Below are 18,804 nucleotides of genomic sequence, written 5' to 3' on the forward strand. Positions count from 1 at the left end.
GGATATCAATGTCCCCAGCAGTAATGGATATCGATGGACACAAGCAGTAGAGAATATCAATGTCCAGAGCAGTAATGGATATTGATGGCCACAGGCAGTAATGAATATCAATGTCCCCAGCAGGTATGGTTATCGATGGCCACAGACAGTAATGAATACCAATTTCCCCATCAGTAATGAATATCAATGTCCCAAGCATTAAAGGATATCGATGGTCACAGGCAGTAATGAATGTCAATGTCCCCAGCAGTAATATATATCGATGGCCCCAGGCAGTAATGTATATCAATGTCCCCAGCAGTAATAGATATCAATGTCCCCAGCAGTAATGGATATCAATGGCCACAAGCAGTAGCGAATATCAATGTCCAGAGCAGTAATGGATATCGATGGCCACAGGCAGTAATGAATATCAATGTCCCCAGCAGGTATGGATATTGATGGCCACAGGCAGTAATGAATATCCATTTCCCCATCAGTAATGAATATTAATGTCCCGAGCATTAAATGATATCGATGGCCACAGGCAGCAATGAATATCAATGTCCCCAGCAGTAATATATATCGATGGCCACATGCAATAATGATTATCAATGTCCCCAGCAGGTATGGATATCGATGGCCACAGGCAGTAATTAATATCAATTTCCCCATCAGTAATGAATATCAATGTCCCAAGCATTAAAGGATATCGATGGCCACAGGCAGTAATGAATATCAATATCCCCAGCAGTAATATATATCGATGGCCACAGGCAGTAATGAATATCAATGTCCATAGCAATAATGGATATTGATGGCCACAGGCAGTAATGAATATAAATGTCCCCAGCAGTAATGAATATCAATGTCCCCAGTAGTAATGAATATCAATGTCCCCAGCAGTAATGAATATCAATGTCCCCCGCAGTAATAAATATCAATGTCCCCAGCAGTAATGAATATCAATGTCCCCAGCAGTAATGAATATCAATGTCCCCAGCAGTAATCAATATCAATGTCCCCAGCAGTAATAAATATCAATGTCCCCAGCAGTAATGAATATCAATGTCCCCAGCATTAATGAATATCAATGTCCCCAGCAGTAATAAATATCAATGTCCCCAGCATTAATGAGTATCAATGTCCCCAGCAGTAATGGAAATTGATGGCCACAGGCAGCAATGAACATCAATGTCCCCAGCAGTAATGAATATCAATGTCCCCAGCAGTAATGGATATCGAAGGCTACAGGCAGTAATGAATATCAATGTCCCCAGCAGTAATGGATATCGATGGCCACAGGCAGCAATGAATAGCAATGTCCCCAGCAATAATGGTTATTGATGGCCACAGGCAGTAATACGCCAGGCACAGATGAGAGAACCTCGGCAGTTACAGGCACAGCAGTGGGCTGTTATTCCACCTCTGAGCCCCTCTGTAATGATGGACCACGCAACGGGCCATCCAGAGAAGAGATTATTGACCCTCCAATCACAGTGCCAGGACACATGGGCTAGTTAGGATACTGTCCATCGCTCTGGGTACTAGTGAATGTGTAACTGGCTCTAACCGAGCTCCAGACTGGGCGCATATGCAGTGGAGAGACGGCCACAATCTGTGGCACAGAATGAAACTCGCCGAGGACTGAAGTTGCCAGGATGCTCTGGTGTAACTGAAGAACTGACATCCGAAATCTTTCCACAACACTATCTGTAATAATATGCCAAGATCGGTTGCTAACACTATTCGATCAAGCAGGGGAACTTTTGAGCATAAAAAGAACAACAACAATGATACTATTCCATGTGATTTCCTTGCTCATGCATCACCACAACAGTCCTCTCCCCTTACCTGCACATTTGTTCTGACACATCCAGACGCAGATCACAGCTAGCAGCAGCAGCACCAGCCCAACTGCGAACCCTCCAATGCTGACGCCGATCTTCGATGATGACCTGGCCGCTGAAGAACAGTATAAAGGGTCACAAGACAGAAATCAAGGTGGAATCAGACACATCTCTTGAAAACAGCACTGGATGTTTGGGTACCACAGCTCACAGGATATCACAGCTCAGAGGATACCACAGCTGAGAGAGTACCACAGCTCAGAGGATACCACAGCTGACAGGGTATAACACTTCATAGGATACCACAGGTGAGCTGGTACCACAAGTCACAGGATACCACGGCTCAGAGGATACCACAGCTGAGAGGGTACCAAAGCTCACAGGATACCACAGGTGAGAAGGTACCACAACTCACAGGATACCACAGCTGAGAGCGTACCACAGCCCAGAGGATACCACAGCTGCGAACACACTACAGCTGACAGGATACCACAACTCAGAGGATACCACAGCTGAGAGAGTACCACAGCTCAGAGGATACCACAACTCACAGGATATGACAGCTCACAGGATGCCACAGGTGGGAGGGTACCACAACTCACAGGATACCACAGGTGAGAGGGTACCACAGCTCACAGGATACCAAAGCAGGGAGTGTACCACAACTGAGACGATCCCACAGGTGAGAGGGTACCACAGCTCGCAGGATACCACAGCTGAGAGCGTACCACAGCCCAGAGGATACCACAGCTGCGAACACACTACAGCTGACAGGATACCACAACTCAGAGGATACCACAGCTGAGAGAGTACCACAGCTCAGAGGATACCACAACTCACAGGATATGACAGCTCACAGGATGCCACAGGTGGGAGGGTACCACAACTCACAGGATACCACAGGTGAGAGGGTACCACAGCTCACAGGATACCAAAGCAGAGAGTGTACCACAGCTGAAAGGATCCCACAGGTGAGAGGGTACCACAGCTCACAGGATACCACAGCTGAGAGCGTACCACAGCTCAGAGGATACCAGAGCTGAGAACACACTACAGCTCACAGGATACCACAGGTGAGAGGGTACCACAACTCACAGGATACCACAGCTGAGAGTGTACCACAGCTCAGAGGATACCAAAGCTGAGAGTGTACCACAGGTGAGAGGGTACCACAGCTCGCAGGATACCACAGCTGAGAGCGTACCACAGCTCAGAGGATACCACAGATGAGAACACACTACAGCTCACTGGATACCATAGGTGAGAGAGTACCACAGCTCACAGGATACCACAGCTCATAGGATACCACAGCTGAGAGGGTACCACACTTCATAGGATTCCACAGGTGAGTGGGTACCATACTTTACAGGATACCACAGGTGAGAGGGTACCACCGCTGAGAGGATACCACAGGTGAGAGGGTACCACAGCTCACAGGATGCCACAGCTGAGAGGGTACTACAGCTCACAGGATACCACGGCTCAGAGGATATCAAAGCTGAAAGGGTACCACAGCTCACAGGATGCCACAGTTGAGAGGGTACCACAGCTCACAGGATACCACAGGTGAGAGGGTACCACAGCTCAGAGGATACCACAGCTGAGAGATTACCACAGCTCAGAGGATACCAAAGCTGAGAGTGTACCACAGCTGAGAGGATCCCACAGGTGAGAGGTTACCACAGCTCGCAGGATACCAAAGCTGAGAGCGTACCGCAGCTCAGGGGATACCACAGCTGAGAGGGTACCACAGCTCACAGGATACCACAGCTGAGAGGTTACCACAGCTCAGAATATACCACAGCTGAGAGGATACTACAGGTGAGAGGGTACTGCAGTTCACAGAATACCACAGGTGAGAGGGCACCAAAGCTCACAGGATACCACAGCTGAGAGGGTACCACAACTCAGTATACCACGGGTGAGATGATACCACAGCTGAGAAGGTACCAGAGCTCACAGGATACCACAGCTGAGAGGTTACCACAGCTGAGAGGGTACCAAAGGTGAAAGGGTACCACAGCTCAGAGGATACCATGGGTGAGAGGGTACCACAGTGTAATGACCGGATTCTCAGACCAAGAATCACCCACTCACCTAGATACAACCAACCAGGCCAAAACGTAACACCATTCCTCCCCGGACCCTATTTACAATGGTTCCTGAATACTTACCCGGGAATGGGGCACTCGCAATATACAAGTTTATATCATCAAAAACACTGCTAGATCTAAGGGGTTACTAAGAATAATCAATAATAACTACGGAATTCCATGTCCCATCCAAAGATCTTACCTTCTATCCCCGCGACAATCTGGCCCGGACTATTCTACCCTCCTTCTCATGATGAAGAGCAGCTCACTCTACCACACCAACCACAATTGGTGCTCTCATTAACGCCCTATCTTGAGCGATCTCATTACACACCTTCCCCAATCGGTACTCTCACTAATGCCCTATCTTGAGCAATATCATTATACACCAATCCCAATTGGTGTTCTCATTAACGCCCTATCTTGAGCGATCTCACTGTCCCATTAATACCTTCCTCTCTCTCTCTATTGGGGAAGTTTCTTTATAACTAATATTTACTGGGGTCTATCTTATGTAAATTGTTATCCCTCATGTGATAGATAGGAGATCCGACCCTCTCACACAAGAACTGCCAAATTGTTACACTTAAGAATTATTCCCTGATATAAAACTCACATCAATCGCCCGCATCAGTTACCCGTAGGAAGGGAATTGCCCATCCTTCCATACGATAGCACCTGGCTGTAAAGAAAGGTCAGCTTTACCATGAAAATATTAATCAAGTATGTGTTCGTTACAAACTGGGGTCCCTTTATTACACAATAACATACAAAGAAAACATTATATTACAAAGTCACAATACTACCTAACAATCTAAGCATAGCCTGAAAAGTAAAGGAAAGAATTAGTATAAATACACTATAATAGCAGGACAGACTTCACCTTATAATTACGGAGTCCGGTTCTAGCTGTCATCTGGGTCCCTCTCTCGTCTGTGCCTTGGCTCATCTCAGATTCTACTCTGCACCCACAGATACACGTCTGCACCGCTATGCCCCTTCAAAGCACTGGAACCCTTCTCCCGTCTTCTTCTTCTCTGTGCCTTAGCTCTGCTTCCTCTCTCCCACGAACTGTTTTCACCTCCAGACTTCAATCTAATGATATAGTTTCAGCCGCTCTGGAAACCATCTGTTCAACTAACTTCTTCACTCTGATTATTCTAACTCCGACGTTTAACTATCTCCAACTGCTCTAATAGACTGACTCTCGATGTAACTTCAGTCTCTCCAAAAGATCATAAGCCTTCGATCGCTTTAAACTCCAATTGTCATCTGCAACTGCAACTGTCAACTGCCGACTGCTTTCTGCCTGCCTCTCCTCTCTACACCTCGATAATATAAAGAGCTCCTCGTTCATGGAAATTTCCAGACAGTAACCTGCCGCCCACCAGATTCCTGTGCTAGGCTCCGGGCCTCCGACGCTCCCACAGTGGCCAACTGCTTACATTCCTCCGATAAGGGCCAGCTCTGACCGGTTCCTCTCCAGTGAACAACAGCTCATGACTAAAACATCACTCTTGACCTACAAGCACCTCGAGCAGCCGAGGCAGGAAAGAAAATGGAGTCTCTCTTGTTTGGGCCCTGTAGGCCCGAAAAAGATGAAAGAGACGCATAGCTCTATCTAAATACATAAACAAGCCCTACCAATATTTATTTATTTATTTATTTATTTTGTGTACTTATAGAGCGCAGTCCTGTCACCCAAAGGGCATCCTGGCGCTTTGAACTTCGAGCGGTTGCACTTTTCACTGCTCAAACAATTTTAGGAAAGAAATGCGTTTTTAACGCTTTCCTGAACGGAAAGTAGTCCTGTGGCTTCTCAAGGAGAGTGGCAGAGAGTTCCAAAGTTTGGCCGCTGCAACACTGAATGAGCGGCCGCCCATCCTAACTCTCTGAAACCTCGGGACTACAAGCAGTTGTGCCGAAGAAGAGCGGAGGGGCCGCGAGGCAGAGTACCAGGCAAACATATTCTGCAGAGGTACTGGGCCCTGTTCATGTACTGCCTTAACACCAGACATGCGGCTTTATACAGCACTCGCAGGTGTACCGGAAGCCAATGTAGATCTCTTAAAGCTAGAGTAGAAGAGCTAGACCTAGGGCGGGAAAGAGCCAACTTGGCGGCCATATTCTGCACCAGTTGTAACTTCCCCAACAGGTTTTTTGGGGCCTCCAGAAGTAGCGCATTACAGTAGTCTAGACGACTTAGTATGGTACCGCAAACTACTTCCGGCCTGGCCTGGGCGGGGAGAAGGGGCAGAACTTTACGCAACATGTGTAACAGCATCATGCACGTAGAAATGGTTTTATTGACGTGCATGTCAAGCTGTAAATTTGGGCCGAAAATCACCCCCAAATTACGAGCTGATTCCGCCGCCGACACTGGCTCGGGAAAGGTGGCAGGCCAAAAGTTCTCTGGAAGTACCCGCGGGATCCGATCTATGGAACAATAGAGCACCTCCGTCTTTGAGCTGTTAAATTGTAAGGAGTTGGCCCGTAGCCAGTCCGCTGTGGCTGCCATACAGCGATGAAATGTCTCCAGCGAGACTGCACTGTTTCCTTCCAGAGAAAAGACCAGCTGGGTGTCGTCGGCGTAATTAAAAGCCGAGACACCAAAAGATTTTATAAGCTGGACCAGGGGGCGGAGGTACAGATTAAAAAGTATAGGGCTGATGGCCGAGCTCTGTGGGACCCCCTGCCCTACTTTCCTTGGCTCAGAGCGAAATGGAGGGAGCGAGACCAACTGCTGCCGGCTGCCAAGATAGGATATCAGCCAGTCTCTTGCACTCCCTGTGACCCCACACTCCTCTAGTCTCCTGATAAGGGTTCGATGGCAAACCGTATCGAACGCGGTCGACATGTCGAGCAGCACTAAAAAGGCTGCCCGACCACTGTCGACACGCGAACGAAGATTGTCCAATACGGTTACCAGTGCGGACTCCGTCCCGTGCCCGGGGCGGAAGCCAAACTGTGCCTCATCGAACCATCCGATATTCTCCAGGAAGCCTGAGAGTGAGCGAGTCACCCATTTTTCCATGATCTTAATAGGAAAAGGGAGCAAGGAGATTGGCCTATAGTTGGAAAGGCAGCAGAGGTGACACTACTGCTAGCTTCCAGCACTCGGGAACAGATGCCAACTCCAAGGACTGGAGACAGATGGAGTACAAAGGCTGAAAAAGTTCCGCGTGGAAAACCTTCCAGAATTTGGGAGGCAGTGGGTTGAGTAGAGAGCCCGAGGACACCGTATGTGCCAGGCTGCAGAATTCCTCAAAGGAGGGACATGGAAAGAGTCTTAGTTGGGGTCGACTGGAGGAAGTATCCGGAGCTCCCAAGCAAAGAACTGGGTCACTCGGCTGGGGTCGACTGGGTGATCCGTCCGGAGCTCCCAGACTAGGGCCAAGGGCACCCGTCTGGGGTCGACTGGGCGGGCCAACCGGAGCTCCCGAGCCGAGAGCTCCCAGTAAGAGAGCTGAGTCAGTCGGCTGGGGTCGACTGGGTAACCCGTTCGGAGCTCCCAAGCCAAGGCTAGAAACAACTGGCCGGGGTCGACTGAACGGGCTAACCGCAGCTCCCAGGCCGAGAGCAGCGAGCAGAGAGTTTTTTAAGCCCTCTAAGATCTTTGCAGTCTTCTCCTCAAAAGCACCCGCCAGGGAGTCGCACAGGGCCTGCGACGCAAGGACCGTGTTAGCCACACACACAGGGTGGGACAAGTCCCTGACAATTTTAAACAGGGCTTGAGATTTATTAGGCGCCTGGTTCAAGGTGGATTCCAGAAAAGCCGCCTTAGCCAGCTTAATCTGCGCCTTGTAGCCCTGCAGTGCGAGCCTGAACGAGGCCTTTGCTGAGGTTGAATACTGCTTCCTCCAAGCTCTCTCAGCGCGTTTGCAGCTCAACTTCAACTGTCGTAGCTCTTCTGTGTACCAGGGAAAAGCCCGGTTCACTCTCCCTCGAGACTTGCGAAGGGGCACAACCTTGTCTAGCGTGTCGGTAATGGACCGGCACAGAGTAAGATAACTTTCCTCCACCGAGTTACTCAGACAAAAGTTGTCTGGTAGTAAAGAAGGCAGTGAAGATGAGCTGAGTAGTCGGGACCAAGGTCTACCCAGTTTCGACAGTCCTACACCGGCTGCTTCAGAGGGATAATCCCCTATGCAAAGGGAGAAAGCCACCAGTGCGTGGTCGGTCCAGCATTGTCTTAGGATATCGTTGACCACTACTGATTGAGCGTCAGCGAAAATCAGATCCAAGACGTGACCTCCCCTGTGAGTCGCTGAACTGACCAGTTGCTGCAACTGAATGTCGCCAAAAGCTTGGCAGAGTGTCGTAAACGCCCCATCCAGTGGACCACCCTGCCATAAGTTGAAGTCCCCCAGGACCAACAGCTTAGAGTGAGTGTTAGATAGGTCATATATCAGGTCAAGGAAGTCTGATAGGGAGGATACAGAGCCCGGTGGACGATAGTATAGCACGCCTGTGAGCAGTGTTCTCTCCCGATCTTTAATAGAGAACCCCATCAGTTCGAAGCCCGAGACCTCACTAATTTTAAGCTGGAAGAGACCCAGCGTTTCTCTATAGATAATACCAATTCCACCACCTCTGTTCTTCGGCCGAGGGGTGTGATTGATTTTAAAGCCTGGGGGGCAAGCCAATCCCAATTCAACTAGACAGTCCTCCCGAGTCCAAGTTTCGGTTAGGAACAACACATCCAACCCTGAGGATTCGATAAGGAAGGCAATCTCTGTATGGTGCTTGCAAAGCGACCGAACGTTAAGCAGTCTGCAAGACAGAGATTGAGACGGGAGTAGAGCAGTAGCCCTCTGAGTCGGGGGCGCCTGAGTCGGTCTTAGATCCAAAAGGGCAGCCCGAGAATAAATTAGGCGGGGAGAATGCAAAAGACCAGAGGGAACGGCCCTATGCGCGCCCGTTGTGCGAACGGGCGCAAACGGGCTTACCTCTGGCACACCTCCGACGCGCCTACGTCGCGCCCGCTGCGCGTGACCGCTGCGCGCTAGGTCCTCCATCCTTATATGGTATTTGGCAGAGCGGAAGTCCGCCTCCTGCGTCCCTTGCCCTCAGCAACATGGCGCCCGAAGTGCTCCCAGCCTTGACCCCCACCCAAGATGGCGGTCGGACCCGCTACACTGTCTATATACCGCCAAATGCGGGTGCAATCCAAATTAGAGTGCAGGTAAGCCTAAACTAATTCCCCGGCCTAATAATCCGACACCTAGGTAGCAGCGCGATTTAAATGAGCCCTAGCAGCTCTGTAGCGCGATGACCAACAGCGCGAGTAAATTTAAAATAAGCACAGTTTAAAATTGCACCAGCAGTAAAGAGCGTGCAGGCCAAAAGATCTAACCTGACTGCACCCCCGGTAGCTTTAATAAGCTTACCAATAGGTAATATAGTATCAGAAATAAAGGATCTACCCTCTAATATAGGCCTTCAGGCACGAAAATGATGAAAGGACATATTCTTATGCCAAAGTCAAAAGGCTAATCCTAATAATAGGCTGAAGATAGGGATCTATCCACTATACTTAGATGGTAGTAGACTAAAGTCACCATCACTCAAAAATTGGACAAAATATCCGGTCACTACACACAGCTAAGAGGATACCACAGGTGAGAGGGTACCACAGCTCACAGGATACCACAGCTGAGAGGGTACCACAACTCACAGGATACCACAGCTGAGAGTACCACAGCTCACAGGATACCACAGCTGGGAGTGTACCCCAGCTCACTGGATACAACAGCTGAGAGGGTACCACAGCTCACAGGACACCACAGCTCACAGGATACCACAGGTGAGAGGGCACCAAAGCTCATTGGATACCACAGCTGAAATGGTACCACAACTCACAGGATACCACAGGTGAGAGAATACCACAGCTGAGAGGGTACCACAGCTCACAGCATACCACAGCTCATAGGATATCACAGCTGAGAGGGTACCACAGCTCACAGGATAGCATAGCTGAGAGGGTACCGCAGCTCACAGGATACCACAGCTGAGAGGGTACCACAGCTCACAGGATACCACAGCGGAGATGGTACCACAGGTGGGAGGATAGCAAAACTCACAGGATACCACAGCTGAGAGGGTAACACAGCTCATAGGATACCACAGCTGAGAGGTTACAACAGCTCAAGGATACCACAGCTGAGAGGGTACCACAGCTCACAGGATTCCACAGCTGAGGGGGTACCACAGGTAAGGGGGTACCACAGCTCAGAGGATACTACACCTCACAGGGTACCACAGCTGAGAGGATGCTGCAGCTCACAGGATACCACAGCTGAGAGGATACCACAGCTCATAGGATGCCACAGCTGAGAGGGTACCGCAGCTCAGATGGTACTGCAGCTCAAAAGATACAACAGCTAAGAGGATAACACAACTGAGAGGGTACCACAGTTCACATGATTCCCCAGCTGAGAGGGTACCACAGCTTACAGGATACAACAGGTGAGAGGGCACCAAAGCTCACAGGATACCACAGCTTAGAGGGTACCATAACTCACAGGATACCACAGCTGAAAGGGTACCACAGCTCACAGGATACCACAGGTGAGAGGGCACCAAAAATCACAGGATACCACAGCTCACAGAATACCAAAGCTCAGAGGGTACCACAGCTGGAAGGGTACTGCAGCTCACAGGATACCAGAGGTGAGAGGGTACCAAAGATGAGAGGGTACCACAGCTCACAGGATACCACAGCTGAGAGGGTACCGCAGCTCACAGGATACCACAGCTGAGAGGGTACCACAGGTAAGAGGGTACCACAGCCCACATGGTACCACAGCTCAGAGGGTACCACAGCTCACAGAATACCACAGCTGAGAATGGACCACAGCTCACAGGATACCACAGCTGAGAGGGTTCCACAGCTCACAGTATACCACAGCTGAGAAGGGTTCCACAGCTCACAGTATACCACAGCTCAGAGGATACCACCGCTGAGAGTGTACCACAGTTCATAGGATACCACAGGTGAGAGGGTACCACAGCTGAGAGGGTACCACAGCTTATAGGATACAAAAGCTGAGAGGGTATGGCATCTGAGAGGGTACTTTAACCCACAGGATACCACAGGTGAGAGGGTACCACAGCTCACAGGATACAACAGCTGAGAGGGTACCACAGCTCACAGTATACCACAGATGAGAGGTTACCACAGCTCACATGATACCACAGCTGAGAGGGTGCCACAGGTGAGAGGATAGCAAAGCTCACAGGATACCACAGCTGAGAGGGTACCTCAGCTCTAGGGATACCAGAGCTGAGAGGGTACAACAGCTCTAGGGATACCACAGCTGAGAGGGTACTACAGCTCACAGGATTCCACAGCTGAGGGGGTACCACAGGTAAGAGGATACCACAGCTGAGAGGATACCACAGCTGAGAAGATACCACAGCTGAGAGGATACCACATCTGAGAGGATGCTGCAGCTCACAGGATACCACAGCTGAGAGGACACCACAGCTGATTGTGTACCACAGGTGAGAGGATACCACAGCTCACAGGATGCCACAGCTGAGAGGGTACCACAGCTCAGATGCTATTGCAGCTCAAAAGATACAACAGCTAAGAGGATAACACAGCTGAGAGTGTACCACAGCTCACAGGATTCCCGAGCTCAGATGGTACCACTGCTTACAGGAAATAAAAGGTGAGAGGGCACCAAAGCTCACAGGATACCACAGCTGAGAGGGTATCATAACTCACAGGATACCACAGCTGAAAGGGTACCACAGCTCACAGGATTCCACAGCTGAGAGGGCACCAAAAATCACAGGATACCACGGCTCACAGAATACCAAAGTTGAGAGGGTACCACAGCCGAGAGGGTACCACAGTTGAGTGGGTACTGCGGCTCACAGGATACCAGAGGTGAGAGAATACCACAGCTGAGAGGATACCACAGCTCACAGGATACCACAGCTGAGAGGGTACCACAGCTAATAGGATACAACAGCTGAGAGGGTACTTCAGCTCACAGGATACCACAGGTGAAAGGATACCTCAGCTGAGAGGGTACTACGGCTCACAGGATACCTCAGCTGAGAGGTTACTGCAGCTCACAGGATACCACAGGTGATAGGATACCACATCTGAGAGGGTACCACAGATCACCGGATACCACAGCTGATAGGGTACCACAGGTTAGAGGATAAACAGCTCACAAGATACCACAGCTGAGAGGATGCTGCGGCTCACAGGATACCACATCTGAGAGGATACCACAGCTCACAGGATACCACATCTGAGAGCATACCACAGCTGAGAGGGTACTGCAGCTCAAAGGATACAAAAGGTAGGTGGATACCACAGCTGAGAGGGTACCACAGCTCACAGGTTACCACAGCTGAGGGTATCCAATGGTGAGAGGGTAACACAGCTGAGAGGGTACCACAGCTAAAAGGATACCACAGCTGAGAGGGTACCACAGGTGAGAGGGTATGTTGGACAGGCCTCGTGAAAGGGCCGCTCCCTCCCCGCCTGATAAGGCCCGAACACCGGCTCCCCCGGTGGCCCCAGAAGAACCACCCCGACAACCCACCGAAGCAACCCGCAACCCGTGCCCAACGGGACGCCTGCTCTCGAACATCCCAGCCTCGGCTGTCCCGGGGTCCCCGTCAGCACTATTGCCCCGGCCCAGCCGCCATCTTGGACACTGCCACGAGGCCGCGTGGCCTCAGCTCGACCCCAACCCTGGGCCTGGCCAGGCCCCGACATCGAGGCACCACCATCCACCCAGGAGGTGAAGAGACCACTTGGCAGGTCAATGGGAGAAAGGAGTGTCGATGGCTCTCCCCCTCCAGGTGCCGATAGCCCCCGGTATCCCCGGGCGCTGGCTCCACCCCCCTGCTGGGTGTCTGGACTCCCTCATCCCGGACCTCCCGACCTCCAAGCGCGAGGGTCCGGACATCAAAGGAGGCCAGACCTATAACTGGGGCAGCTCCCGAGCAGGAAGGCAGTTGTATCCTGGAGTCGAGAGACACCTTGAAGAACTCATCCCTGACGGACTGCTGGTGCTGCCGCAGCCTTGCCTTGTGAACCATCTCCGAAGCCTGCTGGCGCTGCCGCGGCCCTCTGCAACGTGCCTCTTCATCTGGACCTGCTGGCACTGCAGCTGCCCATCCTTGTGAACCATCGCTCTTGCCAGCTGGCGCTGCCGCGGCCCCTCTGCCAAGAAGTCATCATCGTAGCCTGCTGGCGCTGCCGCGGCCCATCCTTGTGAACCATCGCTCTTGCCTGCTGGCGCTGCCGCGGCCCCTCTGCCAAGAAGTCATCATCGTAGCCTGCTGGCGCTGCCGCGGCCCTCCCTACCGAGAACCATCATCCTAGCCTGCTGGCGCTGCCGCGGCCCTCCTTGCCGAGAACTATCTTCCTAGCCTGCTGGCGCTGCCGCGGCCTGACCTTTCAGACCTCCGAGCTCGAGGATTGTGAGCTCCTTCTGGCCGCCCTTGTACCGGACCGGTACCAAGACTGTCCAGCTACCCCTTACCCTTCAGAGACTAGAATTGGGAGGATCCTCGTGTCCTGCCCCCACTGTATCGTTGATAACCTTGCCTCAAGAATCCTATATAAAGTGTGCAGATCGCATCCTTGTGTGGTGTCCATTTGTGGGGGGAAAGTTACTTGTCTGTACGATCGCTAGGAGACGGCCCTCACCGGAGGCCTCTCCCCCTGTACTCGGCCGACCCTCCGGGTCCCCGTCTAACATTGGTGGCCAGCGGCGCGATCCGAACCAACGCGTAATCGTACAGAGAGTAACTCACCCCACGACACGACCACGATGACAACAAAAGAGAGCGGAACCACAGAAAAATTCCAGATGGAGAAAATAGAAGAGTATAACCACAGAGAACTAAAGCAATTCTGCATAGAACTAGGCATTGCTACCACAGGACTGAGCACGAAAGAAGACTTCAAAAAGGCCCTGGAATCTTGGGCAGAGACGGGTACGGCCGTACCCCAAAACCAAAGCCTCGAGGCACCGGAAACGAACACCACCCCAACGGAAGAAAGAAGATTGGGTCTCTCCCCAGAGGAGATCCGAGAACGGGGAAAAAGCAGGCTCCATGAATTGGAGCTGGCTCGACTGCGGTTGGATGGAGAACTGAAATTGGCGGAACAAAAAATAACATTAGAACACTTGCGGCTCCGAGAGGAGCGGGAGGAGAAACAAAGACAGAGAGAGTTAGAAGAGAAAAAGCTAGCCTACGAACATGAGCGCAACCTAAAAGAAATAGAGCATCGGAAACAGAATAAAGATCTCGGGGTGCCCGAGCGCCCGAACCCTCCTGCCACTACAGACCCTAAAGTCCACATCCCCAAGGATGTCGTCAGAGAATATTACCGGAACAACGATATCCAGCAATGGTTCAAAGCCTATGAGGTAGCCATGGCCTCCCACCGGATTCCCCGAAGCGACTGGGGAGCCGGGTTATGGGGGAGGTTCGTCAACGAAGGGCGAGACGCCCTACTGCAACTCCCGGACCATCAGATGACCTCCTACGACCACGTGAAAGCCGCCCTCCTCACTCGATACGGACTCACGCCCGAGATGTACCGCCAGCGGTTCCGCGACTGCAAACGGATCCCGGGTACAACTTGGGTGGAGTACGTGAACTTTTTCAGCAGGGCATTCGAGGGGTGGATCAAGGGCAGCAAGGTGACCACTTACGAGCAACTCTTTGACCTTATTGTGTGGGAGCACCTCTCTAACAATTGCTTCGTCGAGCTCAGGCAGCACCTCCTCGACAGTAAGCTGACTGACCCTCGGCAACTCGCCGCCGAAGCTGACCGATGGGAAAGCACTGAGTTGCCCGAAACGGGCCCAGCGAATCAAACAGAACCAACCGAGGACCCCATCCCCCCCGAGGGGGAGGAGGAGGCCAGGGTGGGGGCAGAGACGCCGTCCCGGTGGCTCCCGCCAGCAACGCCCCGCCCCTGGCCGGCCGGGGAAACCCCCCGATGCGTCCAGGGTTCCGAGCCAACGTTACTTGCCACCGATGCCAGCAACCCGGCCACTACGCCAACGACCCTAATTGCCCGAAGAACCAGAACCCTATGCCCCGCCAGGTCGCTGCCGCCGCCCTGGGGGAAGAGCAAACCCCAGAAGATTCTGAAGAGTATGAGGCCGACCAGCCCGAGTGGGAACCAGCAGCCATGTCCCTGGTCTGCCTAGGGGAAAGAGACATGATTCCGCGGGCTCCCCTACCCGCCAATACGCGGAAATACAGCCAGTGGGTCAACATTAACGGGCGCCAGGCTGAAGCCCTACGCGACACCGGGGCCAGTGTGATGGTAGTCCGCTGTCATCTAGTGACCCCGGAGCAGATCTTGCCGAACGTCCTCTGCCCCGTCCGGTCAGCCGACAACTCCGAAAGCCTGTGTCGGATGGCCTGCGTCCCCTTCGAGTGGGGAGGAGTGTCCGGAATGCTGAAGGTGACTGTCCGCGATGATGCCCCAGTGGACTGCCTCCTGGGAAACGACCTCGAAAGTTCCCCCTGGGCAGCCGTCGAAAGAAGAGAGCACCTGGGGATGTTGGGCCTCCCTGAATGGGCCTGCATAACGACCCGGTCCATGGCCGCCCGCGCCATCTCCAGTCCCGAAGAACCTGAATGGCCAGCACCTCCTCCCCCGATCGTCCCGGAGGGAGCCGCCCTAAGCACCAATCCCCCAGAGCAAAACGAAGAAGGGCCCGTTCAACTCCAGGACCTTCCCGAACTGGCCCAGTGGCGTCAAGAGGGTGGTCCCACCCAGGAACAATTCCGACAAGAGCAGAGGACCTGTCCCTCCCTCGAGGGACTCCGGCAGCAAGCCCTCGCCCAGAGCGCAGGAGACCCCGCAGGGGCCCACTGGATTTATTGGGACAATGACCTGCTCTACAGTGAGCAAAGAATTGCTAAGCTGGGGGCCAGTCGGGTGCTGGTGGTGCCCCTCCGCTTCAGAGACTTCCTTTTGAACTTGGCGCACGATGTCCCCCTGGCTGGGCACCTGGGGCAAGACAAAACATACAATCGCCTGGTAACTCACTTCTACTGGCCCAAAATGCGAAATGATGTCTCCAACCACTGCCGGGCCTGCCCCACCTGCCAGGCCAGCGGGAAGAGCGGCCGAAAGATCAAAGCACCCTTGCAACCCTTTCCCGTCGTCACCACCCCGTTCGAACGGGTGGGAATAGACATTGTGGGGCCCCTAGACCCCCGAACGGCCCAGGGGCACCGGTTCATCCTAGTCCTGGTGGACCACGCCACCCGCTATCCCGAGGCCATTCCTTTTTGGACCGTGACAGCACCCGTGGTAGGCCGAGCCCTGATGGGGATCTCCTCTCGAGTGGGCTTCCCCCGGGAAGTCCTCAGTGACAGGGGCACGAACTTTATCTCAAAGTACATGAGGTCTCTCTGGCAACAGTGCGGGGTCACCTACCGGTTCACGACCCCTTATCACCCTCAAGGAAATGGACTGGTCGAGCGGTTTAACCGCACTCTCAAGGGAATGATCATGGGCCTAGAAGAACCCCTACGTCGCCAATGGGACGTGCTGCTCCCGTGCCTCCTCTTCGCCTATCGAGAAGTCCCCCAGAAATCCCTCGGCTTCAGTCCCTTTGAGCTCCTGTACGGACACCCCGTCTGGGGCCCCCTCAGCCTGGTCAAGGAAGGATGGGAGATGGCCCCCCAGAAGACTCCTCCAGATGTGTATAAGTATCTCCTGACCCTCCGCAACCAGACCCGGCGATTCAGGGAACTCGCCAAAGCCAACCTTGAGGCCAGTCAGGAGGACATGAAGAAATGGTACGATCAGCATGCCTCCTCCATCGAGTTCGAACCAGGCCAGCAAGTCTGGGTGATGTCTCCAGTCGAACCCTGTGCCCTGCAGGACAAATGGACAGGACCCTTCAAGGTGATAGAGCGCAAGGGCCCTGTCACCTACCTAATCGACATGGAGTCCTCCCGGAACCCCCTGCGAGTCCTCCACGCCAACAGACTCAAACCCCACTTCGTACGTTCGGAGCTCAGCCTACTGATGGCAACAGATAGTGGGATGGAAGAAGACTCCGAGCCCCTCCCTGACCTACTGAGGACCCGTGAAAAAGATGGCTCAGTGGAAGGGGTCAGACTCTCGGATGCCTTGTCCCCAGAACAACGCCAAGACTGTCGGGCTCTCCTGCTACAATTTGCGAACCTGTTCTCCCTCACCCCCGGGGTCACCCCCTGGTGCCTTCACGACGTGGACACTGGGGATAGTCCACCTATTCGACACAGGGCGTACAGAGTGCCAGATCGGGTGCGTGCCTGCATCCAGAACGAAGTCACCAAAATGCTGGCCCTCGGAGTGATCGAGCCATCCGACAGCCCCTGGGCCAGCCCAGTCATTCTGGTCCCCAAGGCTGCCGCCCCGGGCGTTGCCCCCGAGCTCCGGTTCTGTGTAGACTATCGGGGCCTGAACGCTGTTACCAGAACCGACGCTCACCCCATCCCCCGGGCGGATGAGCTGGTTGACCGCATGGGGGCTGCCCGCTACCTGAGCATCTTCGATCTAACAGCGGGCTACTGGCAAATCGGCCTCACCCCCAGGGCCCAAGAACGATCCGCCTTCTCTACCCCGGATGGCCACTACCACTTCAAAGTGATGCCATTCGGCATGAAAAACGCTCCAGCTACCTTCCAACGACTCGTGAACCAGGTACTGGCGGGCCTCGAAGAATTCAGCGCCGCCTACCTGGACGATATCGCTGTGTACAGTCGCCACTGGGCAGACCACCTTCACCACCTCCGAGAAGTCCTACACGCCCTCCAGCAGGCCGGTCTCACCATCAAAGCCAGCAAATGTCAGATTGGCCAGGGGTCCGTGACCTACCTCGGACACCAAGTGGGGAGCGGTCTGGTGGCCCCCCTTCAGCTCAAGATCGCTGCCATCCAGTCCTGGCAACCACCAGTCACCCAAACCGAGGTCCGGGCCTTCCTAGGGCTCACCGGATACTACCAGCGGTTTGTGAAGGACTATGGCAGCATTGTGGGGCCCCTCACAGAACTCACATCCAAGAAAAACCCCAAAACAATCAACTGGACTCCAGACTGTCAAGCGGCCTTCGAGAAGTTGAAGACCGCCATGTGCACCGCCCCCGTGCTCCAGGCACCGACTACAGCCGGGAATTCATAGTCCAGACGGACGCCTCAGATCATGGCGTTGGGGCGGTCCTCTCTCAACTCAACACCGAGGGAGTCGATCAGCCAGTGGCCTTCATCAGCCGAGGCCTACTGGCTCGAGAACAGCGCTGGAGCACCATCGAGCGGGAGGCCTTCGCAGTTGTATGGGCCCTCAAGAAACTCCGGCCCTACCTCTTCGGTACCCATTTCAGGGTACAGACCGACCACCGACCCCTGCAATGGCTGATGCAGATGCGGGGGGAGAACCCAAAACTGTTGCGATGGTCCATCACCCTGCAAGGGATGGACTTCACTGTGGAGCATCGTCCTGGCCAGGACCACGCCAACGCGGACGACCTGTCACGCTTTTTCCGCCTCGGCGAGGAGAGTACCCAAGAGGATGGGTGACTCTCCCTGCCTTCAGCTGGGGGGGACGCATGTTGGACAGGCCTCGTGAAAGGGCCGCTCCCTCCCCGCCTGATAAGGCCCGAACACCGGCTCCCCCGGTGGCCCCAGAAGAACCACCCCGACAACCCACCGAAGCAACCCGCAACCCGTCCCCAACGGGACGCCTGCTCTCGAACATCCCAGCCTCGGCTGTCCCGGGGTCCCCGTCAGCACCATTGCCCCGGCTCAGCCGCCATCTTGGACACTGCCACGAGGCCGCGTGGCCTCAGCTCGACCCCAACCCTGGGCCTGGCCAGGCCCCGACATCG

At 53.6% G+C, this 18,804-nt stretch overlaps 1 protein-coding gene across 1 annotated transcript in view; it reads right to left on the minus strand.

Annotated features, from left to right (window-relative positions):
* The window catches only part of LOC147710024 (major histocompatibility complex class I-related protein 1-like), a 176,094-nt gene that overhangs the window by 34,258 nt on the left and 123,032 nt on the right, over positions 1-18,804 (minus strand). Inside the window, exon 5 of the mRNA XM_086920696.1 lies at positions 1,834-1,944. Within this exon, the coding sequence (XP_086776822.1) occupies positions 1,834-1,944 (111 nt within the window). The remainder of the gene's footprint in view (positions 1-1,833; positions 1,945-18,804) is intronic.

The sequence above is a fragment of the Lissotriton vulgaris genome, chromosome 5, assembly GCF_964263255.1.
Source record: "Lissotriton vulgaris chromosome 5, aLisVul1.2, whole genome shotgun sequence".
In the NCBI taxonomy this organism is placed as follows: Eukaryota; Metazoa; Chordata; class Amphibia; order Caudata; family Salamandridae; genus Lissotriton; species Lissotriton vulgaris.